The 13,463-nt window shown below is 43.6% G+C and overlaps 1 protein-coding gene across 1 annotated transcript in view; it reads right to left on the reverse strand.

Annotated features, from left to right (window-relative positions):
• BBS2 (Bardet-Biedl syndrome 2) overlaps positions 1 to 9,707 on the reverse strand; it is a 37,597-nt gene extending 27,890 nt beyond the window's left edge. The window contains 2 exon segments of the mRNA XM_017878776.1: positions 3,496 to 3,723; positions 9,359 to 9,707. Of these exon segments, the coding sequence (XP_017734265.1) occupies positions 3,496 to 3,723; positions 9,359 to 9,475 (345 nt within the window). The 5' untranslated portion in view covers positions 9,476 to 9,707.
• Positions 9,708 to 13,463: the final 3,756 nt, after the last annotated feature.

The following is a 13,463-nucleotide window of genomic DNA, read 5'->3' on the forward strand; positions in this document are numbered from 1 at the left end:
TAATTTATGTGTCAACTTGGCTAGGCCATGGTACTCAGATATCTGGTCAAACATTATTCTAGAGCTGCACACATTAATTGGGCCAAATTTTGAGTAAATTGATTAGATTTTGAGTAAAGCAGATTATTATCCATAATGTGGGTGGGCCTCACACATTAATTGGCCCACACACATTATGGATAATAATCTACTTTACTAGTAAGTCCTTCAATACTTTCCAGTAAGTACTTTCTATCAAGTATTGAAGGACTTAATAGAAAAGAGACTGACCTCCCCCAAGGAAGAAGGGATTCTACCAGCAGACAGCCTTTGTACTTGAGCTTCAACATCAATTCTCTCCTAGGTCTCCAGCCTGCTGGACCACTACGCAGATTTTTGACTTGCCAGTCTCCACAACTGTATAAGCCAATTCCTGAAAATAAATATTTCCCCCTCTAATATGTACATATCCTAGTGGTTCTGTTTCTCTGGAGAACCCTGACTAATACAGTCCTAAACTCAATTTCAATTCTGAACAAAAACAACGTGACCTTAAAATAGGCAAAGGGCAGAAAAGGTCCTAACCACTAAAGAAAAAATGTGATAAGCTGGACTTCATAAAAATGAAAAACTTTTGCTCATCAAAAGACACATGCCTAATGGAACAAGCCACAGACTGGGAGAAAATATTTAGTATATATAAATCTGATAAAGAGCTTGTATCCAGTATATCCAAGAAATGTCTACAAATCAATAATACAGAGACAAACTACCAATAAAAAATAGGCAAAAGACATAAGACACTTCACAGAAGACACATAAATGGACAATAAGCACAAGAAAAGGCGCTCCGCATCAATGATTATCAGGGAAATGCAAAATGAAACCACAGTAAGATATCACTTCACACCTTCCAAAATGGCTAAAATTAAAGACTGGCAACAACAAATGTTGACAAAGGATGTGGTGCAACTGGAACTCTCCTACACTGCAGACAGGAGTGTAAAGTAATATAATAACTTTGCAAAAACAGTTGGGCAGTGTCATAAAGTTCTTATAAACCATACAGTCCAGCAATTCCACTCCTGGGTATTTACCCAAGATAAATTAAAACATATATCCACAAAAAGTCTTATACAAAAGTCTTATTAAAACAAAAGTCTTATATGAAAATGGTTGTTAAAAACTGAAACAACCCAAATGTCCATCCACTTGTTTATCACCGAGAGAGTGGATAAACAAACCATAGTATGTTCACACAATGGAATATACTATTTTTGTTACTTAGCAACAACAACAAAAGACTACTTTTATATGTAACAACAAGTGAAAGAAGCCAGACACCATAGAATACGTTCTGTATGATTCCATTTGTATGGAGTTCAACAACAGGAAAAGCTAATCTAAGCCGATAGAAGTCAGAATGGTGAATGTCTATCGGAGATAGAAACTGACTGGAATGGGGCACAACAACATTTTCTGAGGTGATGAAAATGTTCTACAATTTTATTGGGGTATTGGTTACAGGGATCCAAACTCATTGAACTGTACACATAAGGTCTGTGCAATTTTCATGTATGTACATTTTACGTCAACAAAAAAAAGAAGAAAACCAGTCAAATGCAGTGGCTCACATCTATAATTATAACACTTTGGGAAGCTGAGGCAGGAAGACTGCTTTAGCCCAGGAGTTTGAGACCAGCCTGGCCAACACAGTGAGACCCCATCTCTCTAAAAAATAAACAATTAGCTGGGCGTGGTAGTACACACCTGTAGTCCCAGCTACTCAGAAGGCTGAGGTGGGAGAATTGCTCGAGCCCGTGAGGTCAAGGCTGCAGTAAGCCATGATCATGACACTGCACTCCAGCCTGGGTGACAGAGCAAGACTCCGTCTCAAAAAACAAAAACAAAAAGAAAGAAAACCATCTGCATTTTCAGGAACTTATCCTCAGGAAATAATTAGGGAAGTGGTCAAAGATATACAGTTATTACACTATGAACTATAATAGAGAAACAATGGAAATAACATAAATGTTCAACAACATGGAATGGTTAAACAAATTATATTAACACAATGAAATACTATAGAACCGGCCAGGCGCGGTGGCTCAAGCCTGTAATCCCAGCACTTTGGGAGGCCAAGATGGGCGGATCACGAGGTCAGGAGATCGAGACCATCCTGGCTAACACGGTGAAACCCCGTCTCTACTAAAAACTACAAAAAACTAGCCGGGCGACGTGGCGATGCCTGTAGTCCCAGCTACCCGGGAGGCTAAGGCAGGAGAATGGCGTAAACCCGGGAGGCGGAGCTTGCCGTGAGCTGAGATCCGGCCACTGCACTCCAGCCTGGGAGACAGAGCAAGACTCCGTCTCAAAAAAAAAAAAAAAAAGAAATACTATAGAACCAATAAGAATGACATAACGGGTATATAGTAACTTCATATAAAGATGTTCACAACATATTATTGAATGAAAGAGCCACACATAATAGCCAGGGAGTGGAATGTCCATTAACTGATAAATGGATGAATAAAATGTGGTATATACATACAATGGAATATTATTGAGCCATAAAAATGAATTATTGACACATGCTACAACGTGGATCAACCTTGAAAATATTATGCTAAGAAAAAAGCCACTCACAAATGATTACATATTATATAATTCCATTATTTATGAAATGTCTAGAATATGCAAACTTCTAGAGACAGAAAATAGATAACTGGTTGCCTAAGGTTAGGAGGTTAAAGAAAAATGGGGGGTGATACTAAAGCATATGGGTTTTCTTTTGGGGGTAATAAGAAGGTTGAAACTTGATGATGGTGATGGTTGTACAGCTCTCTGGATACACTAAAAACCACTGAATTGTATACTTTAAGTAGGTTAGTTGTACATGTGAATCATATCTTAATAAAGCTGCTTTAGGGTAAAAACAAGTAAAAGGCTACATGTATATATGATCCAATTTTACTACAAAATGTATTCATATATGCTTGGTAAAAAATCTCAGTTCAAAAATTCAAGTGTGAAGTGTTATTTTTAGATGAAAAAACAGATGTAATTTCTTTTACTTTTTACTTCCTTATCTTTTCTGTAATAAACATGAATTGCTTGGGTATTAAAGTTGCAGCAGCCTGTAGGTGGTAGGCTACAGTAAGGGCTTCTCCTACAAACTATTGCACTAAACTTGAATGTGAGTCCACCAGGAGACCTGTCTACTGGTTTCCCAGCTCTTCGTTGAATTCTCAACAGGAGATCTTGACAGATGGTAGTATCACAGATACACCTCATAGAGATAAGCTCGAGTGTCACCAAGTAATTAGCAACCATAACCAAATAAGTAAGTTCCGAATACATAAAGCAGATGTTAATAGCAAAATCTCCATGTTGTTTATGTACACTATAACAGTCACATAATCAACATACCAAAATAAATGATCTGATCTCTTCTAAGCATAAAAAATGGACATTAATGAGTAATGACAATTTTATGGTTATAAAGGTCATACTTGCCTCTCTGTAGAACAAATCCGAATTATTGCAGACATCATAAGCCAGAAGATTAGTCTGTGTCCCCACTAAAAGGGCATCATAGCCAAGCTCAGGGTTCAATACACCTGCAGTCAGGCAGCTGACTGCCTGGTTAATGTTAAGAAGAGAAACATCAGATTCCAGGGGGCTCTGGAAGACCCTGGATGCCCTGACATGCTGGTTCCGTGTATGAGGATTATGAATAAAAACCTGAAACAAAATAATTACATTCCCTTAAAATATAAAAAATTATTGTTATACATTTTTTCAAAAAAAGAACCAGGTTACTAACACATCCACATTAACAAGAAGTCACTTTAATCTCCTATGAAACTTAAAACACTAGTACATAGTTCAATGCATGGACAACTTTCAGTCATTATGAATCATGGAAATCCAGTGGTTCTTAGCCTTGTAAGGAACAGGGTAATGAACAAGATCTAGTCACTGCTTACCAGGCCAGCTTACATGCTACCCACCAGCAGGATGTCAAAGCACTCTTAGAAGCCAGCCTTTTCCTGATCAACCTAGAATAAGCTGCTACCACCTTCAATGCGATTGCCACACACCAAGAAGATCATGGAAAACAGAATAAACACTACCTTTATTATCTTTCATCCGAGCACCTAATGAATTCATTTCCCAGACCTTAAAATGCTCTGCTAGTTAGTAAACCTGTTTCACAAACTTAAACCAAGTCATGCAAATCAAGTATCTTGAAGACTTTCATAATTTATACCAGTGACGCAGAACTAAGTAATTAGCCCAAAGATAATAAATTCAACAGTTTCAACTATCATAAATATAATCTGAGTGTCTGCATAAATTGTTCAACCTTCCTAAACTTCATCTGTAAAAAGGAGGTTTGGACTAGAAAATGCATTCTCAAGAGGGGCGCGATCACTCCCAGGACAAGTAAATGGGTTTGCGACACAGGAATCGTGTAGCCCTTCGCAGGACCACAGTACAAAAAGAGATATACAGTATATCTGAGGTATCAGAATTTCACTGGGGAAATCTTCACGGTCTAAAAAAGTTCCAAGGTGGGCAACATGAAAAAAAGGGTTGGGGGGATGAAAAACACTGGACTAGGGGGTCCCTCTAGCCCCTTCTATTTCTAAAATGTGTAAAATTTACATGAGTATTTTATCTCTTTCACATAAATCCAAACAGAATTTTAAATTAATACCTACCCAAGGCAGCCTATTCAACAAAAAATAATTTTCAAAAGAATTGACTAAAAACATAGAAAAGATGTGCAGCCACTGAACACTGCCTTCATGTTCCGTCTGTGTAACACTTGACAACATGCTTTGGTCAATGTTAACCGCATTTGAACCTGACACCAACCCTTGATTTCCAGATGAGGTCGGAAGAGTTAAGGCCCTTTGCCAAGGTCTCGAGACTGGTGACAGGGCTAAGACAAGAGCCTGGTGTGCTCCAGACCCTGAGCTCCAGCCACCACCACGTCACACTTCCTTTTATAACAGTTCTGAACAAACCAATTCTTACAGAGTTTTCCAGAAATCTAATATGCTAAGAACAGGAGAGGAAATAGCTTACAGGCTCCATATACATTCTTACTGGAATGGAAAGAGTTTGCAATTTTTATCAAGAGCAACAAAGGTCTCAGGAATCAGACTTTCCCCCAGTTCACTCCTGCTGTTCTCTGCACCCAGAGAGTCCACAGGGAAACAAGTCTGTCCCTTCAGGCAAGGAAAGAAAGCCAACCTCAGTCACATAAAAGGACCACTCCCAGGGTTTCCAAAGGACTGGCTGAAGTTCACACATCTGTTCTAGCTGAGGAGGTGCTGCAAACAATGTAAATTCAACGGACGCCTAAGCATTACCGTGAGAGAAAAAATGTCCCCAGAGGAAAACTCTAATGTCCACCCTGCAAGAGATTCCTTTTATTTATTTATATGTTTTTTGAGACAGAGTCTTGCTCTGTTGCCCAGGCTGGAGTACAGTGGCACAATCTTAGCTCACTGCAACCTCTGCCTCCCGGGTCTCAGCAATTCTCCTGCCTCAGCCTCCCGAGTAGCTGGGATTACAGGGGTGCACCACTACGCCCAACTAATTTTTGTATTTTTAGTAGAGACGAGTTTCAGTTGGCCAGGTTGGTCTCGACCTCCTGACTTCAGTTGATCTGCCCATCTCGGCCTCCCAAAGTACTCGGATTGCAGGCGTTAAGCCACCATGCACGGACAGAGACTCCTTTTAAAAATATCCTTGCTGCCGGGCGCGGTGGCTCACGCCTGTAACGTCAGCACTATGGGAAGCCGAGGCAGGCGGATCACGAGGTTAGGAGATCAAGACCATCCTGGCTAATATGGTGAAACCCCGTCTCTACTAAAAATATAAAAAATCAGCCAGGCGTGGTGGTGGGCACCTGTAGTCCCAGCTACTCGGGAGGTTGAGGCAGAAGAATGGTGTGAATCCGGGAGGCAGAGCTTGCAGTGAGCTGAGATTGCACCACTGCACTCCAGCCTGGGTGACAGAGCAAGACTCTGTCTCAAAAAATATATATATATATACATATATATATGTATGTGTGTGTGTGTGTATATATATATATATATGTATATATATATCCTTGCTAAGACCCAGAGTCAGCTCCATGTTCACAACAGGGTCCCAGATGTAATGATCAAGTCCTGTTTCTAGAGATGCAGGCTTTAACCCTAGCTGAAATGTTTTAATTGCTTTTAAGAGAATATATTCATGGCATTGAGTCATAAAATACTAATTATTTTTAAGGTCTCAAGATAAAAGATCAGGTCAGAACTTTTTAGATTTGTTTATAGGGCTGAACACAAAGTATCTACCCAATTACACAGGACAAAGGACCTCATTTATTTTATTTTATTTTATTTTATTTATTTATTTATTGGCCATTTTCGACAACAGCCCTAGAATCAAGCATTCCTGCATTCCACTCCAGGTCACACCCTATCTAAGGGCTGCCCTAAGGACCTCTGCCTCATCTCCCTGCTTCTACTCCGATACTTACTTTCTTGCATCCCGTCACAGAACATCTGTTCTCCACATACCAGCCAGTTAGCCTTTATCTAAAACATAAAGCAAATTCCAACACCCACTTTATCAAAACCCTCAGGGACTTCCCAACTTACTCAGCATAAAAACCAAGGTCTTTGCCATGGCATTCAGGTTCCTATATGATCTGGCTTGTGGTTACCTCATGGCAACCCTCATTGCCTTCTAGCCTGTCGCTTCCTTGTGCTGCTGAAACACACCACGCGTATCTCCAGCTCAAGGCCCTTGCACCTGCAGATCCCTTTGCCTGCAAGGCACTTATCCCACAAATCTGCAGAGCTTGCTTCCTTAGTTCCTTCAAACCTCTCATCAAATGTTATTAGAGGCCAACTGACCACCTGTCTAAAACAGCAAGCACCCATCACACTGAATCCCTTATTCTTCTACGAAAACACTTGCATATTCGGTTAACTGCCTGGTTCCCCCTCTCAAATGTAAGCTTCAAGGGGGCAAAACTTGTCTGTCACATTCTCCAATACACCTGTAGGGGTAAGAACACTGCTCAGCACATAGCAAGCCCTCAAATTAGGGGCTGAGTTAGTATCAATGGGATATTTTCAGCCCATTTATGTATCTGCTATGCACCTACAGCACAACCAACATGAAGTTCTTTTTGGCGTTTGTCAGTGCTTTTTCTTTTTTTGAGACCGAGTCTCATTCTGTTGCCCAGGCTGAAGTGCAATGGTGTGATCTCGGCTCACTGCAACCTCCACCTCCCACGTTCAAGTGATTCTCCTGCCTCAACCCTCAAGTAGCTGGAATTACAGGCACCCACAACACCTGGCTAATTTTTGTATTTTTAGTAGAGACAGGGTTTCACCATGCCAGGCTGGTCTCGAACTCCTGACCTCAGGTGATCTGCCCGCCTCAGCCTCCCAAAATGCTGGTATTACAGGCATGAGCCACTGCACCCAGCCTGTCAGTGGCTTCTAACTGTAACAATAACTAACATCATGATGTGCCAGATCCCATATTAATAGCTTAACTCTGTTATACTACTTGATGAAAATGAAGCCTTCCTTTTTACTTCCATATCCCAAGACATATAACATACAACATACGTGGAAGGGTCCTAAAAACTATAAATTGTTACACAAATGCTAACTTATTAAATCCACACTGGGTCAGACAACATGCACTCTGACTACATTCCACACTTTCTAGTTGAGTGGCCCCAAGCACTGTGTTGAACCTCTCTCAACTGCAATTTCTAGTCAATAAAGTGAGAATCATAAAAAGAAAATAACAGGTAACAATTAGTGACCACTTCCTGTATGTCAAGCGCTTTACATGTATTAACTTTAAAGCTCATGATTCCACGTATTAGGTACTATTATTAAGTGCCTTGCCCAAGGTCATGAAATTAGTAGATACTGGAGCCAAGAAACACCATACCTATGCCATGCTGCTGCCCTTGGCCTTGTAGCAATGATGCTGAGATGACTCATGTAATAAAGTTCTGTGCCTGTTATGTTATTAGCCTTGTCACTACATTCCATGTATTTTGGGCATGCCTCTGTCAAATATACAGGGCTCTGATTTGCCTTGTCTGTTAACTTCTGGACTATAAGCTTTCTGAAAGTAGGGACTCCTTTTACATCCGAGTCTCCAAAATCTATACAGGTGTTCAGTAGAAGTCTGGTGAATGTTAAATGATCATGTCTCTTTTATCTCTTTGACTCTCACACCTTGCCCAGTAATCGCACATAGTAAGCACCTAATACTTAGTGAATAAATTATGGGGAAAGAACTGAATGTACATGGGCAAGGATCAAAGTGCAATTTATGTAAGTTAAGTTTTGTATTGCATTCTTTTGTCGTTGTTGTTCGGTAAAGGAGCAGTGTGAGAGGCTGGGTGCAGTGGTTCACGCCTGCAATCCTACCACTTTGGGAGGCCGAGGCAGGTAGATCACTTGAGGTCAGGAGTTCGAGACCAGCCTGGCCAACATGGTGAAATCCTGTCTCTACTGAAAATACAAAAAATAGCCGGGCGTGGTGGTGGGCGCCTGTAATCTCAGATAGTCAGGAGGCCGAGGCAGAATTGCATAAACCCGGGAGACGGAGGCTGCAGTGATCCGAGATCGCACCACTGCACTCCAGCCTGGGCGACAGAGCAAGACTCCGTCTCAAAAAAAAAAAAAAAAAAAGGGGGGGGGGGAAAGAAAAAAAAAAAAGGAAGAAAAAAAAAAAAAAAAAAAAAAAAAAAAGAGAGAAAAAAAAAAAGGAGGAGGAGGAAAGAAGAAGAAAGAAGGAAGAAAGAAGAAGAAAGAAGAAAGAAAGAAAGAGAGAAGAAGAAAGAAGAAGGAAGAGGAAGAAGGAAGGAAGGAAGGAAGGAAGGAAGGAAGGAAGGAAGGAAGGAGAGAGAGAGAGAGAGAGAGAGAGAGAGAGAGAGAGAGAAAGAAAGAAGCAGCAGCAGCAGCAGCGTGAGAGAGTGGGAGGAATTCTGAGTTCCAAGTGACAAGCAGAGGCCCTTGGCTTGAATCTGGGGTCGGTTATTACTGGAACCCGAACCAAGCCCCTTCCCTCCGGAGACGTCTATTTTCTAAGCTCCCTATGTCCAGGGACCCCGACCTCGCCTGACGACAAGAAAACGTCAACTTCTCGGAAAAGTTCTTCCTCTAAGACCCCACCGTCCTCTGCAAGATGGAGCTACAAGGCGCTAGCGGATCAGTTGCCGGGCAACACGGGCTGGGGGCGGGGCCGGAGGGGGGCGGGGTCCCGGGCGCGCTGCAGGCGGAGGTCCCGGGGTTCACCGGGGCCCGGGCTCCCTGCGGGTGGGAGCGGTTACCTTGCCCGCTTGGGTGGCGGCCGCCAGGCACGGGTGAGTCCCGTCGTAGCGCCCTATGGCCACCATGCGGGGGCTGATTTTGTGGCGCAGTTTCAGGGTGAACACAGGCAGCAGCATGATGGCGGCGGCTTAGGGGAGGAGGGCTGGAGGCTCAAGGCCAGCGCAGCGCAGCCGGCTTCACGCGGCCAGCTGAGGAGTGCAGGGACACTACCGGCCCGGCCCCAGCCGCCTCACGCCTGACGCGAGACAGCCCGGGACGAATCCGTCCACGTACCGCCTGCTGCTCCTGCGGCTGCGCAGACCCGTCCGCTCCTTCTGCGGCTGTGCGGTAGAACCGCGGCGCCTTTTGCGGCTGCGCGGTGGAACCCCTGCTGGGCTGCGGATGCAGTTGATTCCCACTGCGGCGATTTATCCCTCTGAGTTGAACTCCACTGATGAGCCTACAGGCTCAGCCCCGAGGCTTCCCCTTCTAGCGCCACAACCAAACTGCACCCTGCAAACTTCACACAATGCTACCCAACTCCAGAGAGTCATTAATTCAAGAATTATTTCTTGAGTGTCGGCTCTGTCCCTTTCTTTAGCCGTTGTGTGGAGGAAAACCATACCAATCCTTAGACTCACGTTATGTTTAGGGCTCCTGGTAAGGCTCCCTATGTATTTTTAAGTGCAAACCTGCAAAACTGAGAAGTGACCAACAAAATTTCCTTGAGGGCCTATTGTGTATCGAACACTGTTCTAGGTAATAAATAGCAAACAAAAGACAAACCTCCGCTTTCCTGTACTAATCAGGGGAGACAAACACTAAACAAGAAATGCATGTAATTTGGTAGTGAGCACTAGAGAGGAAATTAAGGGAAGGAAAAGGGGAGAGAGGGTTGGAGGGAATGCAATGTTAAGTAGGGTGGTAGGAAAGAGACCTCTCTGAGAAAGTGACATTCAGGCAAGGACTATTAGGAAGTGAGGAAGCCAGCCTCGAGGGAGGGTGTTCCTACAGAGAAACTTCAGGTGAGGACCGGGGCTCACTCTGCTGCCTTCTGGAAATGGACAATCTGGGGTGGATGATGAGATGAGCAAGGACCGCTAGAGGAGACTTGGAGTAGCCAGCAAGGAAGTACAATCAGGAGAGTATAGTGTCCTGGAAGCTCAAAGAGAGGGTGGCCAGGAGGAGGAAAACAACTGTGTCAGATGCTGCAGACAGGTCTTGAAAGATGATTTCTGGGCCGAGGGCAGTGGTTCACGCCTGTAATCCTAGCACTTTGGGAGACCAAGGTGAGTGGATCACTTGAGGTCAGGAGTTCAAGACCAGCCTGGCCAACATGGTGCAACCCCGACTCTACTAAAAATACAAAAATTTGCTGGATGTGGTCGTGGGCACCTGTAGTCCCAGCTACTTCAGAGGCTGAGGCAGGAGAATCGCTTGAACCCGGGAGGCGGAAGTTGCAGTGAGCCGAGATCATGCCACTGCACTCCAGCCTGGGTGACAGAGCGAGACTCCATCTCAAAGAAAAAAAAGAAAGATGAGTTCTGGAATAGTCTTGATACTTGCATTTTGTAATTACAATTATATGAATGAGCATTTTTTTTTCAAGCCTATTGGTGTGTCTGTGACTATTTGTAACCTCTTTTGCAAATAATATCAAAATACTAATGTTAAAAGACTAAGATTGGTAATCTTTACTTTTTAAAATTGATTTTTATTTTATTTTATTTAGAGACAGGGTCTCACGCTGTCAATCAGGCTGGAGTGCAGTGGTGCTATCACAGCTCGAACTCCTGGCCTCAAGTGATCCTCCAGTTTCAGCCTCCCAAAGTGCTAGAATTATAGGTGTAAGCCACTACTCCCAGCCTAAATTTAAAGATCTTGATGGAATGTAAGACCTGAGCCAGTGACCCTCCAGTCCCCCTCTGATGGACCATGCTTCTGAGACCCAGCCTCTTTCTACCTCATCTCCACCCCCACCCTTCTGTCACCTGTCTACACCCCAAGTCCTATAGCAGCTCCCTGACCAGCCATGCCATGGAAATTACCCTGGGTCATTAGAACTTACTTTGTTTTGTGATGTCTCTTCTCTTTAGTCCCCAGATTCTACCTACACAAAATCATCATTTCACTGAATCCACTCAGCTGTGTTACTAGCGGATCACAACTTGATCAGCTACCTCTCCCAGGAATAGCTTGAAAGGAATGACTCTCTAATAGACATCATTTCAGATCCTTTATTTTTTCCTGATAAACATTTATGGAGGGTATCCATGTTCTAGATGGTGTTCAAGGACCTAGGGATACAGCAGTGAACAAGAAAGATATAATTCATACCCTTATGGAGTTTACATGCCTTAGGGGATAGGCAGCAACAGACCCTAAACATGAAAATAAGTAAGATCATTTCATCTGGCGAGAAGGCTGATGTTCTAGGGCTCAAGAAGGTCTCTTAGAGGAAGTAACATTTGAACCAAGAACTTTGTGACAAGTAAGTGGCAGCCATTCAAAAATGTGAGGGACGGGCAGTCTAGACAGAGGGAACAGCAAGGGCACAGGACCAGTTTGGACATGTTTGAAGACCAGAAAGAAAATAATGTGGCTGGAGCCTAATGTATGAGAAGGGGCCAGGTCACCTAGTGCTTTTGAGCCAGACCAAGAAGCTTGGGTTTTACTCCAGCAGGTAGACAAGTCCTGGACTTCTATGTAAGGCTGGTCTTGGCCTCTGTTTACCTGGCCACGCCTTACTTACTGTATGGACTGCCTTGGTGGCCTCTAACTTTGTGGTTTCTCTTCCTAATAGGACATTACAGTCATCAGCATCAACATCATTAACATTTACTGAGCATTTTTGTTATTGTTGTTGAGACGGAGTCTAGCTCTGTCACCCAGGCTGGAGTGAAGTGGCATGATTGTGCCTCCCGGGTTCAGGCCATTCTCCTGTCTCAGCCTCCCGAGCAGCTGGGACTACAGGCGCCCGCCACCTCGCCTGGCTACTTTTTTGTATTTTTAGTAGAGACGGAGTTTCACCGCATTAGCCAGGATGGTCTCCATCTCCTGACCTCATGATCCGCCCGCCTCAGCCTCCCAAAGAGCTGGGACTACAGGCATGAGCCACTGCGCCTGGCCTTACTGAGCATTTTTTAGGTGCCATTCTAAGAACTTTATATGTATCATCTCACTTAATCATACAACAATTCTACAACCCTACATAGGGTTATTGTATGATTATATATATAATGTATAATAATATATGATTATACAATAATCCTACAATCCTACGTAGGATTGTAAAATGGGATAACCATACAATAATCCTACAATCCTATGTACACCTGACAAAACTTTACCATTGTTACTTCCTCTATAACTCTTCCTTGGCTCCCTATTTTCAATCAAAAAGAGTCCAAGCACTTCAGCAGATTACACAAAGATTTCCAAATTCTGACCACTGTTGACTGCTGCAGCCTCATCTTATGCTTCTTCTTTCTTCAGACTTGATCCTTCTCAGATGCCATGTCTAGCCTCTCTGCTCACATTGTGCCCTCTGCCCAGAATGTCCTTCCCCTCCCTTCATAACTTGCCCCCATCCTTGAAGACTCAGGTTGGACATCACCACTCCAGCAGATCATGTTTGACAGCCTCCCTCACTGCTATTTCCACCCTTAGGAGGCAGCCACACTTCCCCTGTGCTTCCATCAGATCACGTATCATAATGAGGGTACTTGAGTTTAGGATATCCCTAGAGAGATAGGGAATCCCCCATCCTCCCTGCCAAGCACTGATCAGGGCAGGGGACTTACAGGCTTTCCTCCGAGGAGAAAGGCCCAGGGCTGACCCTCTTCTGCCAAATGTCCAATAATCTTCTCTGCCTCCCACGACTCACCAGGAATCATTGGTTCTTCCGAGGAGACCCGTGTCATCCTCACATCAGTAAGAGCTGAGACTTCCAAGGATCTAGGCCTTGAAGGTGGGAGAGGAGTTGAGAGCTGGTGGGCTCTAGGGAGACAGCACTACATAGCAGGTAAGCCTTTGACCCTTAACCATATCACACCCGGGTTCAGATGCCTCCTCCATCAGCCACTAGCTGAGATTTAGGCCCATTATTTAATCCCAGTTCTCATA

The sequence above is a fragment of the Rhinopithecus bieti genome, unplaced genomic scaffold (genome assembly GCF_001698545.2).
Source record: "Rhinopithecus bieti isolate Rb0 unplaced genomic scaffold, ASM169854v2 scaffold_11161, whole genome shotgun sequence".
Lineage (NCBI taxonomy): Eukaryota > Metazoa > Chordata > Mammalia > Primates > Cercopithecidae > Rhinopithecus > Rhinopithecus bieti.